General features: G+C 41.1%; 1 protein-coding gene across 1 annotated transcript; it reads right to left on the minus strand.

The window, feature by feature from the left end:
* Positions 1-13,011: 13,011 nt before the first annotated feature.
* wnt8b (wingless-type MMTV integration site family, member 8b) lies at positions 13,012-17,562 on the minus strand. Its single transcript, XM_067235840.1, has 6 exons — positions 17,492-17,562; positions 16,912-16,945; positions 15,981-16,119; positions 15,158-15,283; positions 14,847-14,989; positions 13,012-13,581 (listed from the first exon to the last, which is right to left on the minus strand). Exons 1-6 carry the CDS (start codon positions 17,560-17,562, stop codon positions 13,012-13,014), a joined length of 1,083 nt encoding a protein of 360 aa, XP_067091941.1.
* Positions 17,563-18,943: the final 1,381 nt, after the last annotated feature.

The following is an 18,943-nucleotide window of genomic DNA, read 5'->3' on the forward strand; positions in this document are numbered from 1 at the left end:
CGTGGCACGGCCAGTTGCAAACACAAAACTGTGTAAACAGCGATGACAGCTCAAGACAAACGACAGGATTTCAGGGTGCCATGCAGGCAAATAGTTGCAAGATTAATCTAGACAGAATAGCTACAGCGACATCTAGCCTGGTGGCAGTGTAATTGTTAGGTTAAGCAGAGATAGTCAATTTATATAATATGCTTAAATAAGTGAATAAATATGCTACTATATAGTAAAGCTAAATAAATGAAGAATTATACACTTTAATGCTTAATAATTCGTATATTTATGTATTTACCTTTTCGTTTATTCACATTTATTTATTAATACTTTCATTTATCCATAGTGTAACTTGCTGCAGCAAAATAAATCTGTCAGCTTCATCCCATCAAAAGTCAGGGGGTGGATTGAAGCCCTTGATTTTAAAAACTAGTGTACAGTGCCCATGATTCAGTCGGTGATTAAGATGCCAGTGAAACACACAAATACAGATTACCTGAACACTTCTGCACAGAGCCTGTGATAAAATTAGTGACACACACACACAGATTTCTGGAATTATAGATAGATAGTGCAGTGCCCGTGATGCAGCAAGTGATGACAGTTCTTCTCAGTGGCTTTGATATTTCTCAGATCACAATTGAAATTCTCTGTTATCTCTGAAGTACTTGTTCAACCTCCATATCATCTATTCTAGTCACTTTTGCACGTCATCAAAGCAATTTCTCATTATTTTAAACAAATTGCCAATGCTCTGGTACATTCATGCAAATGATTATGTAGCAACCGCAGTTATTGAGGCCTCTACTTCCACCACTGAGGCAGCTACTGCCCTCATTGAGGGCAATTCTGCCATAATTGTGGTTGCCATTGCAGTCATTGAGGCCCGTATTTCCATCATTGAGGGTTCCACTGCCACCACTGAGGCTGCTACTATAAGAATGGTACCAGGGCCAACACGATTGGCAAGCAACTCAGGTTCAGGATATCAAGTCATCCTTTGAGCTGCTGATTCCTGACTCAGTTCAGAAAATTATTTTGAATATGACCAACCTGGAGGGGAGACGTGTGTTCAGAGAGCAGTGGAAAGAGATGGACAACACCAATTTAAATGCCTACTTTGGAATCCTCATCCTTGCAGATGTGTATAGGTCAAGAGGGAGTCAACTGCAAGTCTGTGGCATGCCGAGACAGGGCCTGTCTATATGGAAGCTCTCCAGAGGAATTGTGGCTCTCCGGAGTAATCAGGTTCAATAACCAAGAATCAAGAACAAGTTGGCAGCAATCCGCCCTGTGTGGGAGGTGTGGGTGGACCGGCTTCCACTTCTTTACAACTCTGGGCCCAATGTAACTATGGACAAACGGCTTGTTGGGTTCAGAAGCCATTGCCCCTTCCTTCAGGCAATATGCCACCACCCCCAAATTGTCAAAAGTAATTTACACTCGCACAAGCAGAAATCAGATGATCGAGCAGAAATTCACTGCACGATCAAAACTCCATTCTGTAAGCAGTATATACTTTGACTTTTGAAACATCATCGTGAAGGAACCCAGTTTGCCCTCTCCCCACCGTCACTCACTGCCTGTCACGGTAAAACCTAGGGGTACACGGAGGTACAGAGGGTAGCCTAGGCCTATGTGAGAGAAACTGGAGGGACAAGAAAGAATCATGAAAATATGGGTACAATTATATTTATTAGGGGTAGGAATCTTTTGGTACCTCATGATTCGAATTGATTCTTGGGATCACAACTCGATAACAAATTACAGCACCTATTGAACGAGTAGTCCGTAAGTCCGTAAAATGATCCGAACTTCCCATCACTACTGTCTAAAGGAGAGCCTGTTCACTCTCTATTAAGCCCCATTGTACCGAATTTGGTTGCAGTTCCACCAGAGTTCCACTGGGGGTGATCGCGGGCGAGTGCAAAATGAATGGGAGTATATGGAGCTAGACGGCTAAATTTGTCTCTTTCGCCTGATTGTTGTTGAGAAATCTCAGATTTGATTGTAGTTTTTGCAAATTCAAAATGGATTATAGGTCGAAAGTTGAATGAACGGGTACTTATGTCCCTTCGATTTCTTACAGGGTGAGTCGTTGCCAGTAACACGCTAGCATTCTGCTACTGTAATGGATGCTGATTGGTTAGTGAAGGACTGGCTACGACCAGAGATCCCGCTTGATGGCATCCGAAGCGGAACCAGAATGTTAGAGCATTAGCAACATTAGCGAATCAAAACTCTTTCTAGCACTTGTATTGACAGGGAGAGACATGTCAGCTGTGTTGTCGATGCCGTGAAGCAGTATCTCTGGCCGTACGATGCGTATGACGTCATTTCAAAAGGCTTTTTAGAACAAAAAGGCGACTTTAAAACACACGCAGTGTGTATTTTTTTGCTTCCCTATTCGAACTCAACATTCAAATTACTAGACAAAAAATGATATCCTGAGAAAAGTGGACTTTGAGGGTCCATAGACCTCCATTCATTCTGCACTCGCCTGTTAGCGCCCTCATATGGAACTAGAGTGGAACTGCAACCAGTTCAGAAGCCGGAAGTTTCCCGAGAGTGGCAGTTCTTCCCATAGACATATGTCTATGGTTCTTCCCATAGATATATATAAACACTAGATGTCTCGTCCGCGTTGCCGGACAACGGAGTCGAACGTCCGCACATGGCGGCCATCTTGCTACAGTCAACTCGCTCACCCATAACATTGTGTTGATGCTACATGTACTTTTTAAATGACCATAACTTGCTCAATTTTCAACCGATTTTGAAACGGTTTGGTTTGTTATCAACGTCAGAGATGTCGTTATGCCACTGCATACTTCTATTCTATTTTTATTTTTTTACATCATTATTCATAAGTCCCCTTAAATACAGCTGGCTTGTGCTAATATTTTATTGTGTATTGTATGTTGTTTCCACAAAGAACTCATTTGAGGCACAAGCTTCTGAAATGTTATGACCATGTTGTTAAGAGTAAAAAAAACTTACTTTTGTGATTAGTAATTAATTGGTTATTCTTTCTTAATTGGTCATAATTCACAAGTAGTTCTCAATGAGGATATATGTATTTAGTAATAACCAAATACCTACCAAGGAACTACCTTTGTAGTAAATTAGCTATTACTTACTGCTTAGTTAACCTTGGTTCCATATTAGTTAATAGTATTAAATTCGGTGTTAATGTAGTACTACCTATTACTTCCTGCATAACTACTCGTTAACAACGGACCATTATTCTAAAGTGTGTCTAAGTGAGAAACTTATCATCAGTTAGCTGCACATTTAATCCTTTTTGATTTGTCTGTATTTGTAAAGAGACGTTAATAAAAATAAAATACAAATTAAGCCATGGCACAGGGTTGCAGATTTGTCTGTGATGCTGGTGTTTTTTTTTTTTTTTTTTTTTACTTTTTAATTCAGTCTATTCACATATACATGATGTAGTTCTGTGCTAATTGGCTAGTCGACAATGCTTGGCACACACAAGCCCTAAAATAGCTAGTGGTTATTAATGTAGCGATATATTTGTAGAGATTACAAGGAATAAAATGAAACGTTTTTTCAGGTCGCAAACCAGTCCTGTCTAAAGAAAGTGAGGGAGAGTTGGAAAGGCTGATCAAAACCCTTTCCAAAAGAAATTTCCCACTCAGAAGGAAGGACATCCAGTCACTTAACTACAAGTAGGCTACGCAATGGCAAACAACTTGCCTGGATTCCCACTAAAAAAAAGGAGGGCTGAGCAGTACTGGTATGAAAATCGTATGCACTGAGGTCCTGACCTAATGGCACTCACTGCAGCAAGAGCAGAAGCAAGGGGTTCATTAAACACGTTACCTGTTTAGGTGTGTAGCTACTTACTGTCTAAATACCTTGTATGTCCAGAGGCCTGTCCTACTTTCTCCGCTGCCCTGTTGTGGGTAAACTGATTATGGATGTTGTAAGTTTAAAGATGTGCAGGTTCAGCTGTTCCACCAGTTGTTCTTAGGTGGTCTGGAATTATGTGTTAAGGTAACTTTTGTGTTAATGTTCCACCATTGGGGTTGTTCTTGTGCTCCTTATCCACAGTGGCTCACTGGGCATAACTTCATTGTTGTCATTGTATTGGACGGAGACAGAACAAATTAGTTATTTGCACACACTTAATTTTCTTCTGGGTGAGGATCTGTCCCTTTCCAGTGGTAATTCAACACAAATCTTCCTTGGTGTAAAAATCTCAGACTGTTTATGAAGCCAACTACTACCCTTTTGTTTCTCTTCCTTTGGTAGTGTGGAGGAATTAAATCTATGCTGCTAATCTATGCTGCTGTGCATGTTCCATGTCTCTGTTACAATAAAAAGACAATCAATACTTCAGAATATACCAAAATGTGTAATGACAATGCTGAACATTTATTCCAGATATAATCAATGCTTCAGATAAAATAAGTAATGATTATGATTATGCAACAGGATGTGACAGTGTCTGAGAGTGAGAAGAGGGTCATTCTCAAGAGAATGTATCTTTTAGTGAAAAGAGGAATGCAATAAGTCAGCATACTGGCAGGGAGGGGTGCACGGGTTCATATGATTAAAATCTATCCATATTCTCCATAAACAAGCTTTAAAAGCAGTTGATAAAAAAACAAAAAGTCACCATCACTGCAATATCCTCATCAAACATAATATCTTGAGGTGGGAGAACCTTGTTAAATTCGCTGATGTGTGTTTGGTTTTTAAAATTTTAAATGGTATGGCTCCACCTCCGCTTAGTGATTTTATTAAACAGTGCATTCAGAATGGCAGACACACTAGATCTACTTCAAGAGGTGATTGTATTATTTCACATAGGTCTAGCTCTTTTAGCAAATCAGCATTTTCTGTAAAGTCAGCACACACTTGGAATGCTCTGCCATCACACATACAAAAGACACATACAAAACATTTAAACATAGCCTTAAGGAATGGCTTGTTGCCAATCATGTATGCAAGCACTGATGTACTGTCTGCTTATATGTGTGTTTGCCGTGTTGATGTATGTTAGGTATGTGCCTCAGTGCTATATATGCGCTTGTACTGCAAGTACACTTTTCTGTTGCATATATGTGAGTAACACTGGGTGTGTCTACGTTACTGTATGTTTATTGACTTATTTTAACCTTAGTATGTTATTTGATATTTTGTCATTTTAGGCTGCCTTTAAATCTGGCTGGGGACAGCAGATGAAAATTAGCCTCTCTAGCTAACTCTGGCGCACTTACAGTTTTGCTGTTGATTAGTGTGCATTGTCCCTGAAATGAGAATGAAAAAAATGATTTGCTGCAGAGTATGTGGAAGTCAAAGCCGGTGTATGGTACCGTAGAGGGGAGGCGAGATGACCACATCATGGGACAAGGAGAGGGTACAATGGTCCTCATAGCTCTGGAGAGTCAACACCAGGTGATAAAAGATACATTAGGGCTCACTACTCTGTGGGTCTAGAGGGGGAGACAGAACCGGCTGGTATCGCCGATCTAGATTGAGACACCATGGTGTACTGTACTCATTGTTTGATTTGCATCATTTCATATCTTATTAAACTACAAAGAACTTGGTCTGTCATTTAAGGGCCAAACCTGATCTCTGGGGGTGTCTTGGACACTGATCTGCGCTTCAAAGGAGGTGGGGTGGCACTGGGTCTTCCTCTTGTGGGTGTCTGGAATGAACCTGCACTGATTAGCGCATAAGCTACAGATGCCTTGAAATGCAGAAGATCCTTGTTTTCCAAACCAGACATTCTGTAGAAGTGCCAGGCAACAGTGGTCACATCCAAGAAGTGAAAGAACACTCGGATGTACCACCGTTTGTTTTTGCAGCTGAGAGGATTCATTGTGACACACTGATCCATGAGATCTACTCCTCCCATATGCTGATTGTACCGTTTCAATGAAAACGGCCTTTGGATGTTGAGCGTCTTATTTTCTTTCTTGTTCCATGTCGGGGCCTAATCTGGTGGGGACTGGCCAATGCAGGAACAGACCATGTGGATCACTGAACTATCAAGCCAATGTGTGACAGTGAGCTTTTCAGCGTTGCTGACAACAGAGCAAGCTCCTCTTCCTTCTGTTCCGAGTTGCTTTTCACTCTTCAGCTTCAGTTGTGCTCCATGGAGCCTGTTGATTCTGCATGTGCCAGTGTCATAGATGCCCTGTTGTTGCAATGCCTGAGTGAGTGGAATGGTGGAGAAGAAGTTGTCAAAGAACACCTTGTGATTCTTTTGCTGTATGTCATCACAGAGGCGCATGATTACTTCTGCATCCATTCCCAACTGAATGACCTAAGCCTGCCCAGCTAAACCCTGATACACTTCAAAACTATATGTATCCAGAGGACCCTGCGCTCTCCCACACTTTCACACCCCAACGTTTGGGTTTTTGGGGATATACTGCCTGATAGACAGGCAGCCCTTGAAGGGAATGATCTGCTCATCAATTGATTAAAATGAGTCTGGATCAACTGCTGAATGGAAGATTTTCTTGAGTACACTTGTCTGATTTTGAAGAACATATCAGCATTTTCTGGCTCCTGTGTGTAATTATTAACAAAGTGAATGTACCTCAGAATCTGCTCAAATCTGTTTACTGGCATGGCATTTGCTATAAAATCAAGACGAAAGCCCCATCCTCTGATGACCAGTACATTCCTGATCTTGGGTATTGAGGTATTGATTATTGATATGTCAATATTGACATATTGATTCCTAGAAATGTCTTCTTTTCATTTTTAGTCAAGGACAGATTTTCTTTTCTTTTTTGGAGTGTATACAGGTTTATGTTGTGCACTATTGTATTCATCAGATAATCTGGAAATAGATGCATACAGAAATCTATTGGTTCTGTTTCCTCAACATTCACTTTCCATTCTCCTAAAAAATAAGGCAACTCTCAAACTGGTTGCCTTTGGTTTTCCAGACATGCATGCTTTTTTCTGTCCTTGAGCTCTGTCAGGTGGTGCATCCTCAAGTCCCTCGGCATCAGCACCACTATCACTACTGCTAGTGCTTCCAAATCTTTTTTCTGGAAACCATCTTCCTCATTGCCACGAGCATCATCCTCACTTGACTGATGGTAATTGCTCCACTATCTTTTAGACTTTTCTACCTCAAACTGCACTTGAGATCTACAAAACATAAAAACACTAACTGTTACTGACATAATTAACTAATCTGCACAAAATGTTGTTTTTGTTACACAAACTGCAAGTTACATAATAAAACATAAATCTATTGATAACAGCCCATAAAGTTACTGCAGATCAAGGCCGTAGCCATGGAATCAACATTGGGGGGGACAAAATCTGCTTGGGAGTCTGAGGGCCCCCCCTGAAAACATTTTACATATAGTTATGAATATGATTACATTTTTTATGATAATTTCGGACAGCGTGCGTCGTTGCCATTCATATTTTATTTGTATTTTTATGTCAATATATTGGGGAGGGGGAACATTTGACCAGATTTGAATATTGGGGGGGATGTGTATTTGGGGGAAAGATTGCAGTAATTGAATGAATTGTAGTCGACATATAGCTAGCAACATATGATGTCCAATTTAGTGGACAGATGATTAATTGTCATTTACAATTTACAATTATATTAGTCTTTAGTAGTTACTTGATGTTATCAAATGTAATTTTTCTGCAAGGGTCTACTTCTATGGAAGGATTGACAAGATATTCAGTTTTGACCCTCTGTCGGCCATCTTGGATTTGAGAAAATGTTGTTGCACTTAAAACAACTGGCCAATGGGTTGCAATGTATGGGATGATGCAATAGTGTCCACTGGAGCGGTTGATGTGCAACTAGACCATCAACCCATGCATATACAAGAAAATGGGTTTTGAATAGCAGTCCACTGTGACCACTATGCATGAAAGGGTTATGCAAGGAGCACACAATGCCTTGCCTTACCACTGGGCGACAATAGAGCATTTTCTGAGGTCATGCCCTCATTTGACATTTTATCAAAAGTCTTGGAATCTCCCTGTCTTTTGTGGCTGAAAAGCTTTTTGTGATTTTTATGAGTGCTGTTGTTTGCAAGACTACAAGAGTTCGAGTTAATGTGAAAAGTGAAAGGAAGACGACCACCACAACCTTACCTTATTAATGTGCAATCCAAGGTTTTGACTACCACACAGCTATCACACTGTTTAACCCTCGTGCTGCCTTCGGGTCACATGACCCAAAGGTTCATAACGAACCATCGTTGTGTTTACCCAATTTTACCCAATACAAAAACAAATACAAATAATTTTCTTTTAACCATTCCAATGTGGGGGGTCTGAGACAGCCCGACAGTTAAAAGAAAATGCTTCACTTTGTTTTTGTATGAGGTAAATTTGTCTCAATACGAAGGTGGGTCACAATGATTGATGGGTCAGAATGACCCGAAGATAACACAAGGGTTAAGCACTATACTCTAAACCTGCATCATTAGAGTAAGGGTTGTGGTGGTCTTTAGAATTTAACTTTCCTTTTGAGGCTGTTCCCAAACCATAACTTGATTTTATTATAGTTTGATCCTAACAAACTATGGGCCACACTGACAGTCAAGTAGTTACAAAAATACACCAGCAGATGGACTCATTGTTCTGTAACCAGCAGAAAACCTCTTTAACTCTTGTGTTATCTTCGGGTCATTCTGACCCATCAGTCATTGTAACCCACCGTCGTATTGCGACAACTTTACCGCATACAAAAACAAAGTGAAGAATTTTCTTTTAACCGTTGGGCTGTCTCAGACCCCCCACATTGCGAAGGTTAAAAGAAAATTATTTGTATTTGTTTTTGTATTGGGTAAAATTGGGTAAACACAACAATGGTTCGTTATGAACCTTTGGGTCATGTGACCCGAAGGCAGCACAAGGGTTAAACGGTGATGAAATGTGTTTAAATATTGACAGAGTATTTCAAAAGTGTACCTCTATCATTTCCGCTCTTTCAAAGCAAACTCTTGAAATACTCAAGTGTTTGAGTATTTCAATATATTGACAAATGGTTACAGAACCCCTACATTGCTTCATTGAGGAAAACTACAAGCAAATGTACCTGGTATTTTTACAATGTGCTGACTGCTCAAATGGTTCACAATTGCCCTCTATCAACCAGTTTTTACCTTCTAAAATGTATTGCAAAGGACCAGTCAGTCAATCAGATACCATTAGCACCCCTTCTAGGTTTTATGCCATCAGCACAATTCCATTTCCACAGCAGGGACAGAGCAGGACCTCCTGGTGTTTTCCCATGCTCTGTGTTTCCTGTGCAGACAACTGAACTAGGCTTATCCCTCTGATGCCCTTCTTTTCCCATTCTCTTCCGTAGACAGATATCCACAGCATGGGAATTGGCCACCCTGCTGTGCTGAGAAGGCTCATATCTCAATCCTGCTGATGCTAACTCCAGATCGCTGAAACCCCCTCTGTGACACAGCAGTGATGGGCAAATCAAAGCAGTTACATCCTTTTCAGTCCTGCAGTGGAACATGTCGGGTAATAGTCTTGTTACAGTAAATATTCATAAGGACTAAATATATATCAGACTATAACAAGTACCTGACAAAGAATGTCCTTTTTTGGGGTTTGTAGTGAAAATAATATGCATCTTCAGTTGCACAAATTACACAAAAACCTTGTATGAATATATGTTTTACCTCAAAAGTCAACATTAGCAAACATGGTACAATGTTGGTCAAATGCATTAAGGGATTCCACCGATGGCTCTCTCATCTGTTTTGCTGCTCTTTCACGTCCATATTGACCCTACCCCTCTGGGTGTTGTGTGTCCAGATCCCTTAAGCCATAAATCCTATTAGTCAAGGATTCTTGGGAGCATTAAATGTAATTTTCCTATTTTCCATGACTTGAATCATTACTTGAAATCTCTTCATTTTGTCTATATCAACTATTAACTTGGTGAAAAGCAGCAGTGGAAATGTAAGTTATAGTAAAAGACTGTTTAAAAACATAACGTTTTAGAGTAATTATATGGGTATCCAAACGTTATTGTCTTCTCTGTTCTTTATCTGAGTGTTTGATGCCATTTTGTTGCCACCAGCAGTGCAAATTGGCTGTCCAGGCAATAAGAGAGAGCAGCTCTTTAATCTCTCACACTTCTTGCTTGTTGTGACATTTTTATCTCCACCACCTCAGGCTCATGCCCCGGTGCAAACTGGACCTGGCAGGGCTAGCCCCCCCATCCCGACCCCTCTAAGGTTTGGATGGAGGGAAGACGGAAGTTCAGGCCCCTCGGTCAGAGGTCACATCACTCTCTGGGGGGAGGTGGTACCTGCTGTTTGTGTGTGTGAACCATGTGTTACACTGCAATCTGCATGGTTATTTTGGTTTGGTGTGTCATCAGGAGGAAGTGTCTGTGTGTATAAGAAAGAGATTCCAAGACTTTCAAGACCAGACATTTATTAAATCAGGCGATCCTGATATTGTAAATGAGATTTGAAACGCACAGCCCGAAGGGATTAGAGTGGGGTCAATGCTACCGTAATGTAAAGCTTTAGACTGCCTCTGAGGTGGTCCCGATCAACTGGAGTATGAGAGTCATTACTGTATCCTTGTGGACTCAGATCTCCTGGCTGCTGTGTGAACCTCAGGACCAGGACATCCAGGTGCCCCAGGTTAAGCACGGTATTATCCACAGATCCCACCCACCAGAACAGGATTAATCCACATTTTCACAATTATTCTCTTTCATCTATGCTCCCACTGCAGAATTGCTCTCGACTCAGTGCGTAGTGTCACAGGTGTGTCTGGTGTTTGGGTCAGAAACAGCCAAATATGGTTTCCCACAGACCAACATTGTGCTGTGTCAGCAGGTGTAGCCCCCTCACAATGATCTAAGGTCAGTGGTTTGTTTTCTACCGAGGATTAAGTGAGGCATATCCGTGATCTGTGAACATCTGTTCATACAAAAAAACTGCTGCCTGGCGTGAATTAACAGTGTCCGTTAAAGTACCTTTACAGTAAATATTGGTAACCAGTCATACAATAGATCTTTTGAAGTCATAAGTCTAGTAGAAGAGTAAAAGGCAGGCTTGAAGGCTATCAAGACACCGCTCTGATCCAATCACTACTACAGTCCCTTATTTACTATAAATGAAGGGCTCTGCATATTAATTGTCAAGGATCAAATCACCCTTTATTAAACTGAGAGGGGCATCCTTGTGAACCGAGGCAGAGGTTTGTGCTCCAAAGTTTTAGGCAGGGCTACCTATAATGAGTGTTTTACTCCCTATCCAGTCTGTGCCAGACCCACTAAGGTTGATGACTGTGTAGTTGATGAGAGGGTGTTACTCAGCATGCCAGTCTTGGCCCCAGTCAGCCCCCAGGGGTCATTCCAGGAGGGGGGAGTTCTGATTGCAATCATTATTTCATAAATAAGATGTCAACAAGGTGTTTCCTTGACACTTTATTGGTTAAAAAGAGGAAGGTGCAGAAATTAACTACCCCCTCCTCAATGGTGCCCCTAATCTCCTCTTTCACGTCCCATCTCATCTAGAGGGCTTGGGCTTGGCTACCATGTGCTACTGTTGGGGCTGGCACTTTCTATTTGCAGGTTGGGTGGGTATCCTGGCACGCATTTGTTTATAAAAACCACTTGTTTGGGCACAATACTTGAACTAACTTCTATTGAGGGAACAGTGTGAATCCGTGCAAAGCCTTTTCCCAAAGTCCTTTTGAAGGCGACGGCCCATTGAGCGCGGAGGAGAAGGGATTAGTTTCCTCAGCAGTGGCGCATTTCCGAGAGAGCTGATTAGCTCGGCATTCATTGTTAAATCGAGCAAAGAAAGGCCCTAGAGGAGTGAAAGGATCCAAATAGTTGGGCCCAGGAATAAAACAGCCGCAGGAAGCCCAGCACAGGCAACACCAAGTTTTCCCAACATTTCTTCCTCCCTACTTCTGAGGAGGGGCAGTGTAAAAAAGGAGATTAGCATACAAAATTAGAGGCAGGATGATTTTTAAGGGCGACTTGCCTAATGCCGCCCCCACCTTCCAACCTCTGTCTCGACAAAGTTAATTAAACTAGTATTAAACAGGGAAGAAACACTGGGGAGTTAGGGGTCTCTTTGAGGATTACCATGATGAGGGGTAGAAAGGGAGGTATTTGTAGAGACGAAATTGAGAATGGTGGAAAGGAAGGAAGACAATAATGAGAAGTTTTCTCATGTTGTTACTTTGCCCAGGGCTATCACATCCCCAAGTGAACAATACTTAAAAGCCAGGTTGTGTGCACTGCAGACTGTTGATGGAATTCACAAATATAGAAACACATTTTATTGCTGTTTTTGCACTGTTAATGTGTTAGTCACTTTGGCTTAGGTCTGTAAAATAGAAAAATTATATATGAAAAAAAAGATTGTAGATTATACTTCTTTAATTACAAACATTTTTATAAAACAGTCATAAACGTAGCTAAGAAAAAAGAAAAACTAGGAAAACTTGTGCAATAAATTAAAAATGTACAGAACAAAGTGCTTCATTTATTTACAATTAAATACATCCTCTGGGAAGAAGTGGGGAGGGTATGGTAGAGTGGAATGCAAGCCTCAATACATGCTTGAATAAGCATCCGTGATCCCTCACTGCCAGGTGATGTCAGCGAAAAAACCTAGAAATGTTTATCTATCCCTGTCTATGGAAAGGCTGAATTAATTTGTCATATCATGTCTCAGGAATAGATGTTCATCAGTGGTAAGTTTATCAGTGGAAATAATGAGAATAAATAAAACCAAAAAACCTCTGAAAATATAAATTGAGGAAATGTACAAAAATATACGTTTAAATATATTTATACCGTAGATTCTAAATTCTAAAAGCATCCCATCCTTTTATCTATTATGTAGACTTGCAGACACACTGAAACACTTTTCTCTATCTCTGTGACCTTTTATAAGAACACTGACCTTGTCCAATTTAGACTTTCAAATGTTTGTTTCTGAGCACATTGACTGCTGATGTGGCAGTGATAACACAGCACCGCAGTGCTCAGTGCTTCTTTCTCAGCCGAAGGTTCTTCCTGCGACTGCCGGCGCTCTCATTCTTGCCCCTTTGGCCCCCCTTCTTCACGCAGAAATACTTGGTCACTGTCTTCCGGCACTGCTCACACTTCACCGCGCAACACCAGTGGAACTTACAGTTACAGCTCGAAACCATCTCTGCTTTGCGCTCCTCTACGGCCAGCCCACACTCCCCACACAGCCTCTTGCAGCTGCGCTTCTCCCACTTGCTCAGGCTCTTGCCCTTCTTCAGACACTCACGCCCCTCTGTGCCAGGCAGGCCCAGGGTACGGTTCTCCAGGCAGTAGTCAGGGGAGTCCTCCAGGTGGACCAGCTCCTTGCGGGAAATGGAGCTGAAGGTCTCAGCAATGGCCCCCCGGCTGGCTGCGCTGTTCCCGGCCCCCCTGAGGAGGTCCACCTTGAAGGCCCGGTGGTACTTCTCCTTCAGGTAGTTGCCCACCTCCCTGAACTCTGGCAGCTGCAGCCAGCAGGTCTGAGTGGTGCAGCTCCCTGAGACACCGTGGCATTTACACGTACGCTGCATAGTCCCTTTCACAGCCTGAGAGAAAGACAGAGTGGGAGAGAGAGCAAAAGAGACAAGAAGAAAAATTTGAAAATGTTCATTGTTTTATTTTCCATTTCATGCTATTGTAAGATTGTGTGTGTGAGAGCATGTGTGTGTGCCTCTCGATTGATGTGGTCAAATGGAACAATGGTAAACCAAGCCTCCCCACTTGACAAAAAAATTATAAATGAATACACTGAAGAAAAAAGCAGTTCAGAGTTCATCCAAGAGATTTTGTCCGTTTCGTTTTCTCTTAGTATTTCCTGACTTTACTCCACACAAACAGCTGTCGGTTGAAAAGGAAGGTTTTTTTTATTCAGAGAAGGGAAGCCCTTTCGTTGGAGGTGAAAGTTGACATTGAGTCTCATTGTCCCTTCGAAGAAATAGGAGTATTTATTTAACATGACCATTATCAACATGTTTTCTGCTGAGAAAAGACCCAATGAAGAACCCTACTGAGAGGAGAAATGAAAAAGGACTTTTTCTCTTTTTTCTCTCTCGTATCTTTTCAGTTACAATGATGCTCCAGGTGCCATGGGGATCCTGAGTCGTGACAGACGGGAGCGCAAGCAGGGGGGTAAACAATGAGCACTTCAGCTGCACGCCTGTGGTCCCCACAGAATCCCCGGGGCAAAACAAAGACCAACATAAATGTAGGATCCTTATTGCAAGAATAAAACTAAACACTTATTTAAGGAGCAGAATAATTTAGAACTCTGTGAAATGTGTGGCTCCCCAGGCGCTCTAATTAAGCTTGCACCAGTGATCCTGCGATTCTTGTGTTGAGGTCTTGTCAAGAAGGACATTCAACAGAAGTAAATAGGCCCTTCTGGTACAACGAACACACTGTTATTATTGGGGACAAGTGGCACATCACTTATGGGGACCTGAAAGGCACACTTGGGTGGTACACTCGCTGTAATTCTGAACAGGAAAAGAAAAAAATGATTCAAAAGGTACTTTACATTGAGAGGTATGTTGGGGGGCCGAAAGAGATTCTCAGATCGCAGACTTAGACCTTGAACTACAAGACCTCCCTACTACTGCTGCAGTCTTGATGATTAATTCCTCTGAACATTATCTGTGGTTTGAGAGAAACAGGTTTGGCCCTAAAATTTGTATTTTACGTCAAATATGATATAAGCCAGAAATAGTCAATGTACATAGAAGCTTTTTTGACCTCTCTAGTCACAACGTGCTAAAACTCACTGTACCTCTGTTGTCACACAGAGCTGTATCGTGACATATGTGTACAGTACCTTGCGCCCAGCCTCGTTGTTGTGCAAGTTCATGGCTGCCCGTGCATCCTGCCCAGTCTCTAGTGCGTCAACAAACTGTTTGGAGATTGCCTCACCGAAGCCCAAGTTATCACTGCAGCCTCCCCATAGCCAGCCGTGGCCCCCTATGGCAGATGGGGAAAACCTTAAAGTTATTTGCATTCCCTAGGTAACTTTCAATTTGTGACTTGACATCTTGAATACAAATTACTTGATAAAGTTTTTTCCAAATTTGACTAATTTGTCTCTTTACCTTGAATTAAGACTAAGAAACAAATGTCTTCTTGTCTTACCTCGCTGTCCATTTCTGGTATCGTCACAGCCACAATTGTCAAAGTCCCCAAGGCTACAGTTCCTGGTGAGGGTATACATGACTCCAGCTGAACTAATAGCATGGACAAAAGCTGTCTCACGGTTTGCTGTGGATGGAGAGGCCCAACAATAATCATTTCATATCCTTTATACCTGATTAATCATTTTATGTCAGAACACTGGGATTCTGTCTTGATTGCTGTGTCAGTTTTGCTATTCATTGCATGTTCCTATCATACCCATGCTGAAAATGTAGTGAAAGCACCAATCCTTTTGAACAACAAAATCTTCACTGAATAAAGCCCTCCCCCTCTGCCCCTGTGACCCAAACCCTCATCTTTCGAGTGGGCTTCCATTTCAACCTCTCTCAGCCTCACAATATCCTTTATCTGCTATTTCTAGCCCGGTCATTAACACATTGGGTCTAATTGCCTTGGCAATGCCTTGTTTTTAAAGGGCCTTAACAGTAGGGGAGAAACAGTAGGATGTTGTGAATTGGATTAGTGTGTTTGTTTTGGCTGGAGCGACCGTGGTCACACTGTAACCCATCACAAGTGAGAAGTCAAACACCAACTCTCTCTCTAACCGTTGAGGAGGAGACAGCTCTATCTGGGATTAGCTCTTCTGAGCAACAGTAACACTGGTAGCCTAACACTAAAATGACAGTAGCAAATTCACCTTTTCTTGCATATCTCTCTAACTGTAAATGATGAAAAGAATAGAAAACAGTAATTCCATAATTTAACCCAATTAATTAAAATCTACTATGTTGTAAAGTAAGCACCACAGCGCCTCTGGTATTACCGCTGCGCAGACTGCTGTGGGTAGATAGCTGCAATGCCCTCTCTGGGCAGTTCCAGCGATCCCAGGCAAACTGGTACTTGCACTCCTCAATGCCACTCTGGGCCCCTGCCGCAACACTGCTGGAGTAGATTAGATAGGCCTGGGGAAGCAGACAGGAGTGGAATGTGTCACTACACCATCATGGTTAAACAAAAGCCCTGTGATACATATACTAGGATATTCCCCAAATATCAGACACATTTTGTTTGTCTGTTTTCTTTATTATAACATTCTAAGAGTATAATCAGTCATAGCAATTTGGTAGAGCCCTGCTTGAAAAGCAGGGCTCTACTGTTTTACTATAAAACAAAACACAACAAAGCAAAAAGACAAAAAGTTATTTCAAATCCGATTAGACCAAAAATTATCCTACTTTCTGAACCTGATTCCCAACCCTGAATTGAAGGTCCAAGCCCTCTTTACAAGTTCACCCTCTCCACTTGGCTTTCACTAGCCTCTCTGCTCCTTTTTCAGACTGCGTGAATGATACATACTAATATGTCTCAAGTGGTCTTTGGAGAAAGTGAGGTACCACCTCTCTCACAGGAGTCTGGCTCGTTAATGATGGCCACCCACCATATTTCTGCCCACCCTCGCCTTCAAACATATACTCAACCCCAAGCTCAGGGACACACAGCGCTTCTGAAGGATGTCAAGTGTGTGAGAGTTAGAGAATAATTTCCCAAGCACCGAAAATCATCCGTACATTTCTAGGATTGGGTCTTTTCGTCATACCATAATAAACATGGAGGAGTATTTATACTTTTGGGAAATATCTATCTAAGACAAGCAAACCAAATGCATGTATAGGGGTATTTTAGTAGACATCTTCAGAAAAAAGTTAACTTTTTCTTTTGGGTCAGGGTAGGAGATCAAAAGAATGTTGGCTTACCTTGGGTCCAGTCATCAAAAAATTATTCACTGACCTGGAAGAGAAGACAGCTTATTAACTCAGAGAAACTAAGTGTCTTTCACAAGGCGGAGAAATTCCTCCCTGCCTTCTGCATCTAAGCTAACACCTCTCATTAGTGCACAAGCTTTATAACCTGTCAAAAAACCCTCAATAGACACATAAAAAGACGTTTAAACTGTTGAATTTTATAATAATACTTTTAAACTCTCGAATAGATATTGCAACATTTTATGAGTTAAATGGTTTTCAGAATTTGTTTACAATTGTGAGAACCTTTCAATTGGCTGAAAAAACGTATTTCTCTCCATTTATTCAAACTAATCATTCAATAACTGCATAATTATATTTGTTAAATTCAGGGCACATAAATAGGAACATAAACAACCTACAAGCACCAAGAAATATTCTCAATGTACCCCAAATTATTCAATGGGCATTTCATTCATTATTTCCCCAAACAAGTAAATTAAGATTAATCTTAACATTAATTTAACATTGATAGTCAGTTTAAAAAAAACTCCTGCTCCTGTTTGAATGAAGCAAAATTGATAAAACTTACCAACTGCAGCAGGATCTCATGTGAGCCATCAAAATTAAAATGTAATAGAAGGCCTCCAAATGCATGAACATCCTGACAGGTGACTGGCAGTAGTTCTCTAACTTTGAAAAGCCGACAGACAGTGCGACGGTGGAGAGGATACAGAGCTACCTACATACAGGACTCAACTCAGGCTGCCAAGGTTCTCATGTGGGATTCGAGGGGGCTCTGAAATGGAGCCACTCTCATCCCAACAAGAGATTATCTGCTTAATTAAAGATTTTCCCCTTCTTACTCCCTCAGCCAATCAGAACTTCTGCACCAAGGAGAGATTGAAATGATCAAAAGGGCGCCCTGGGCCTATAGTTGAGAAGAGCTCTCTGCTCCCGCTAAGCAATGGTTAGAGCCGACTAAATTAATATGAAATCAGAACACATTGACTGATCTCTCGAGTTTTGAGCACTTAACAGTTAATACTTCACGTTAAGAGTTTGATACAGTTAACTGATCTATTTCCACGGATTAGTCTACTGTTGTTACCTTTTGGAAACAAATATTTAATGGAATTTATATTAGCTTTTAAGGATTCCAGTGTGTGGGCCTACTCGTGAGGAAAGTATCCTGGTTTATCAAAGAGCCAGTTTGGGAGGAATGCATTCGATGTTTATGTTGAAAAAGTTGAACAGTTTTGCCAGTGTTTTGACTAAATGTAGCCTAGGCCTACTGCTGAAACCACTTACGTTGGGAAGAGAATGGCCTAGACTTTATAATGTTTAGGCCTATATATATATTATTCGTGTTACAGCCTCTGTCGTGTAATCAAGTGATACCCCATGTAGTCCCCCGTAACCTATTGAGTAACTAAGGTCGTGTATGTGATTGTTTCGGGGAGATTTATTGAAAAAAATATTAGGAATCACTAGAGTGGGTGCTAATTTTTAGTCTGTGAATAGTCAAGATTACATATCTGACATATGACAAATCTCAACATGACAGAATGAGTATGAACAAAAAAATCACGAAGCTTAAGAGATCGAGTTTACAATGAATGGCCAAATGATTTGAGTTCCAAAATTTAGGCTATAGCCTTTATTTTACTGTTCAAAAGTGTTAGGTCTACAACGGATTTGTAAGATTAAACTGCTCAGATTTTTCAACCCATTTTGACCAGCACATTTATATCGACACACATGTTTATGTAATTTAATTAGTAGGCACTTTGGCTCTTCCATTATAGGCAATTAGACAAACGATCAATTAACTTATTTAATTTGGGCTAAACACGAAGGATAACTTCACTTACTTTTCATTGCACCGAAAAAATAGGGTAACATCTCCGTTAAATGTGGGGTATTTCAGAATGGACAATCAAAAAATAAAGGATTTGGGGATCCGAAGAAACTAGTAGCCGAAACATTGATACAGTTAAACATTTGCATCACTGATCCAGGTTGCCATAGGCTATATTTTCGG

Source organism: Osmerus mordax, chromosome 5 (assembly GCF_038355195.1).
Source record: "Osmerus mordax isolate fOsmMor3 chromosome 5, fOsmMor3.pri, whole genome shotgun sequence".
NCBI classification, from domain to species: Eukaryota; Metazoa; Chordata; class Actinopteri; order Osmeriformes; family Osmeridae; genus Osmerus; species Osmerus mordax.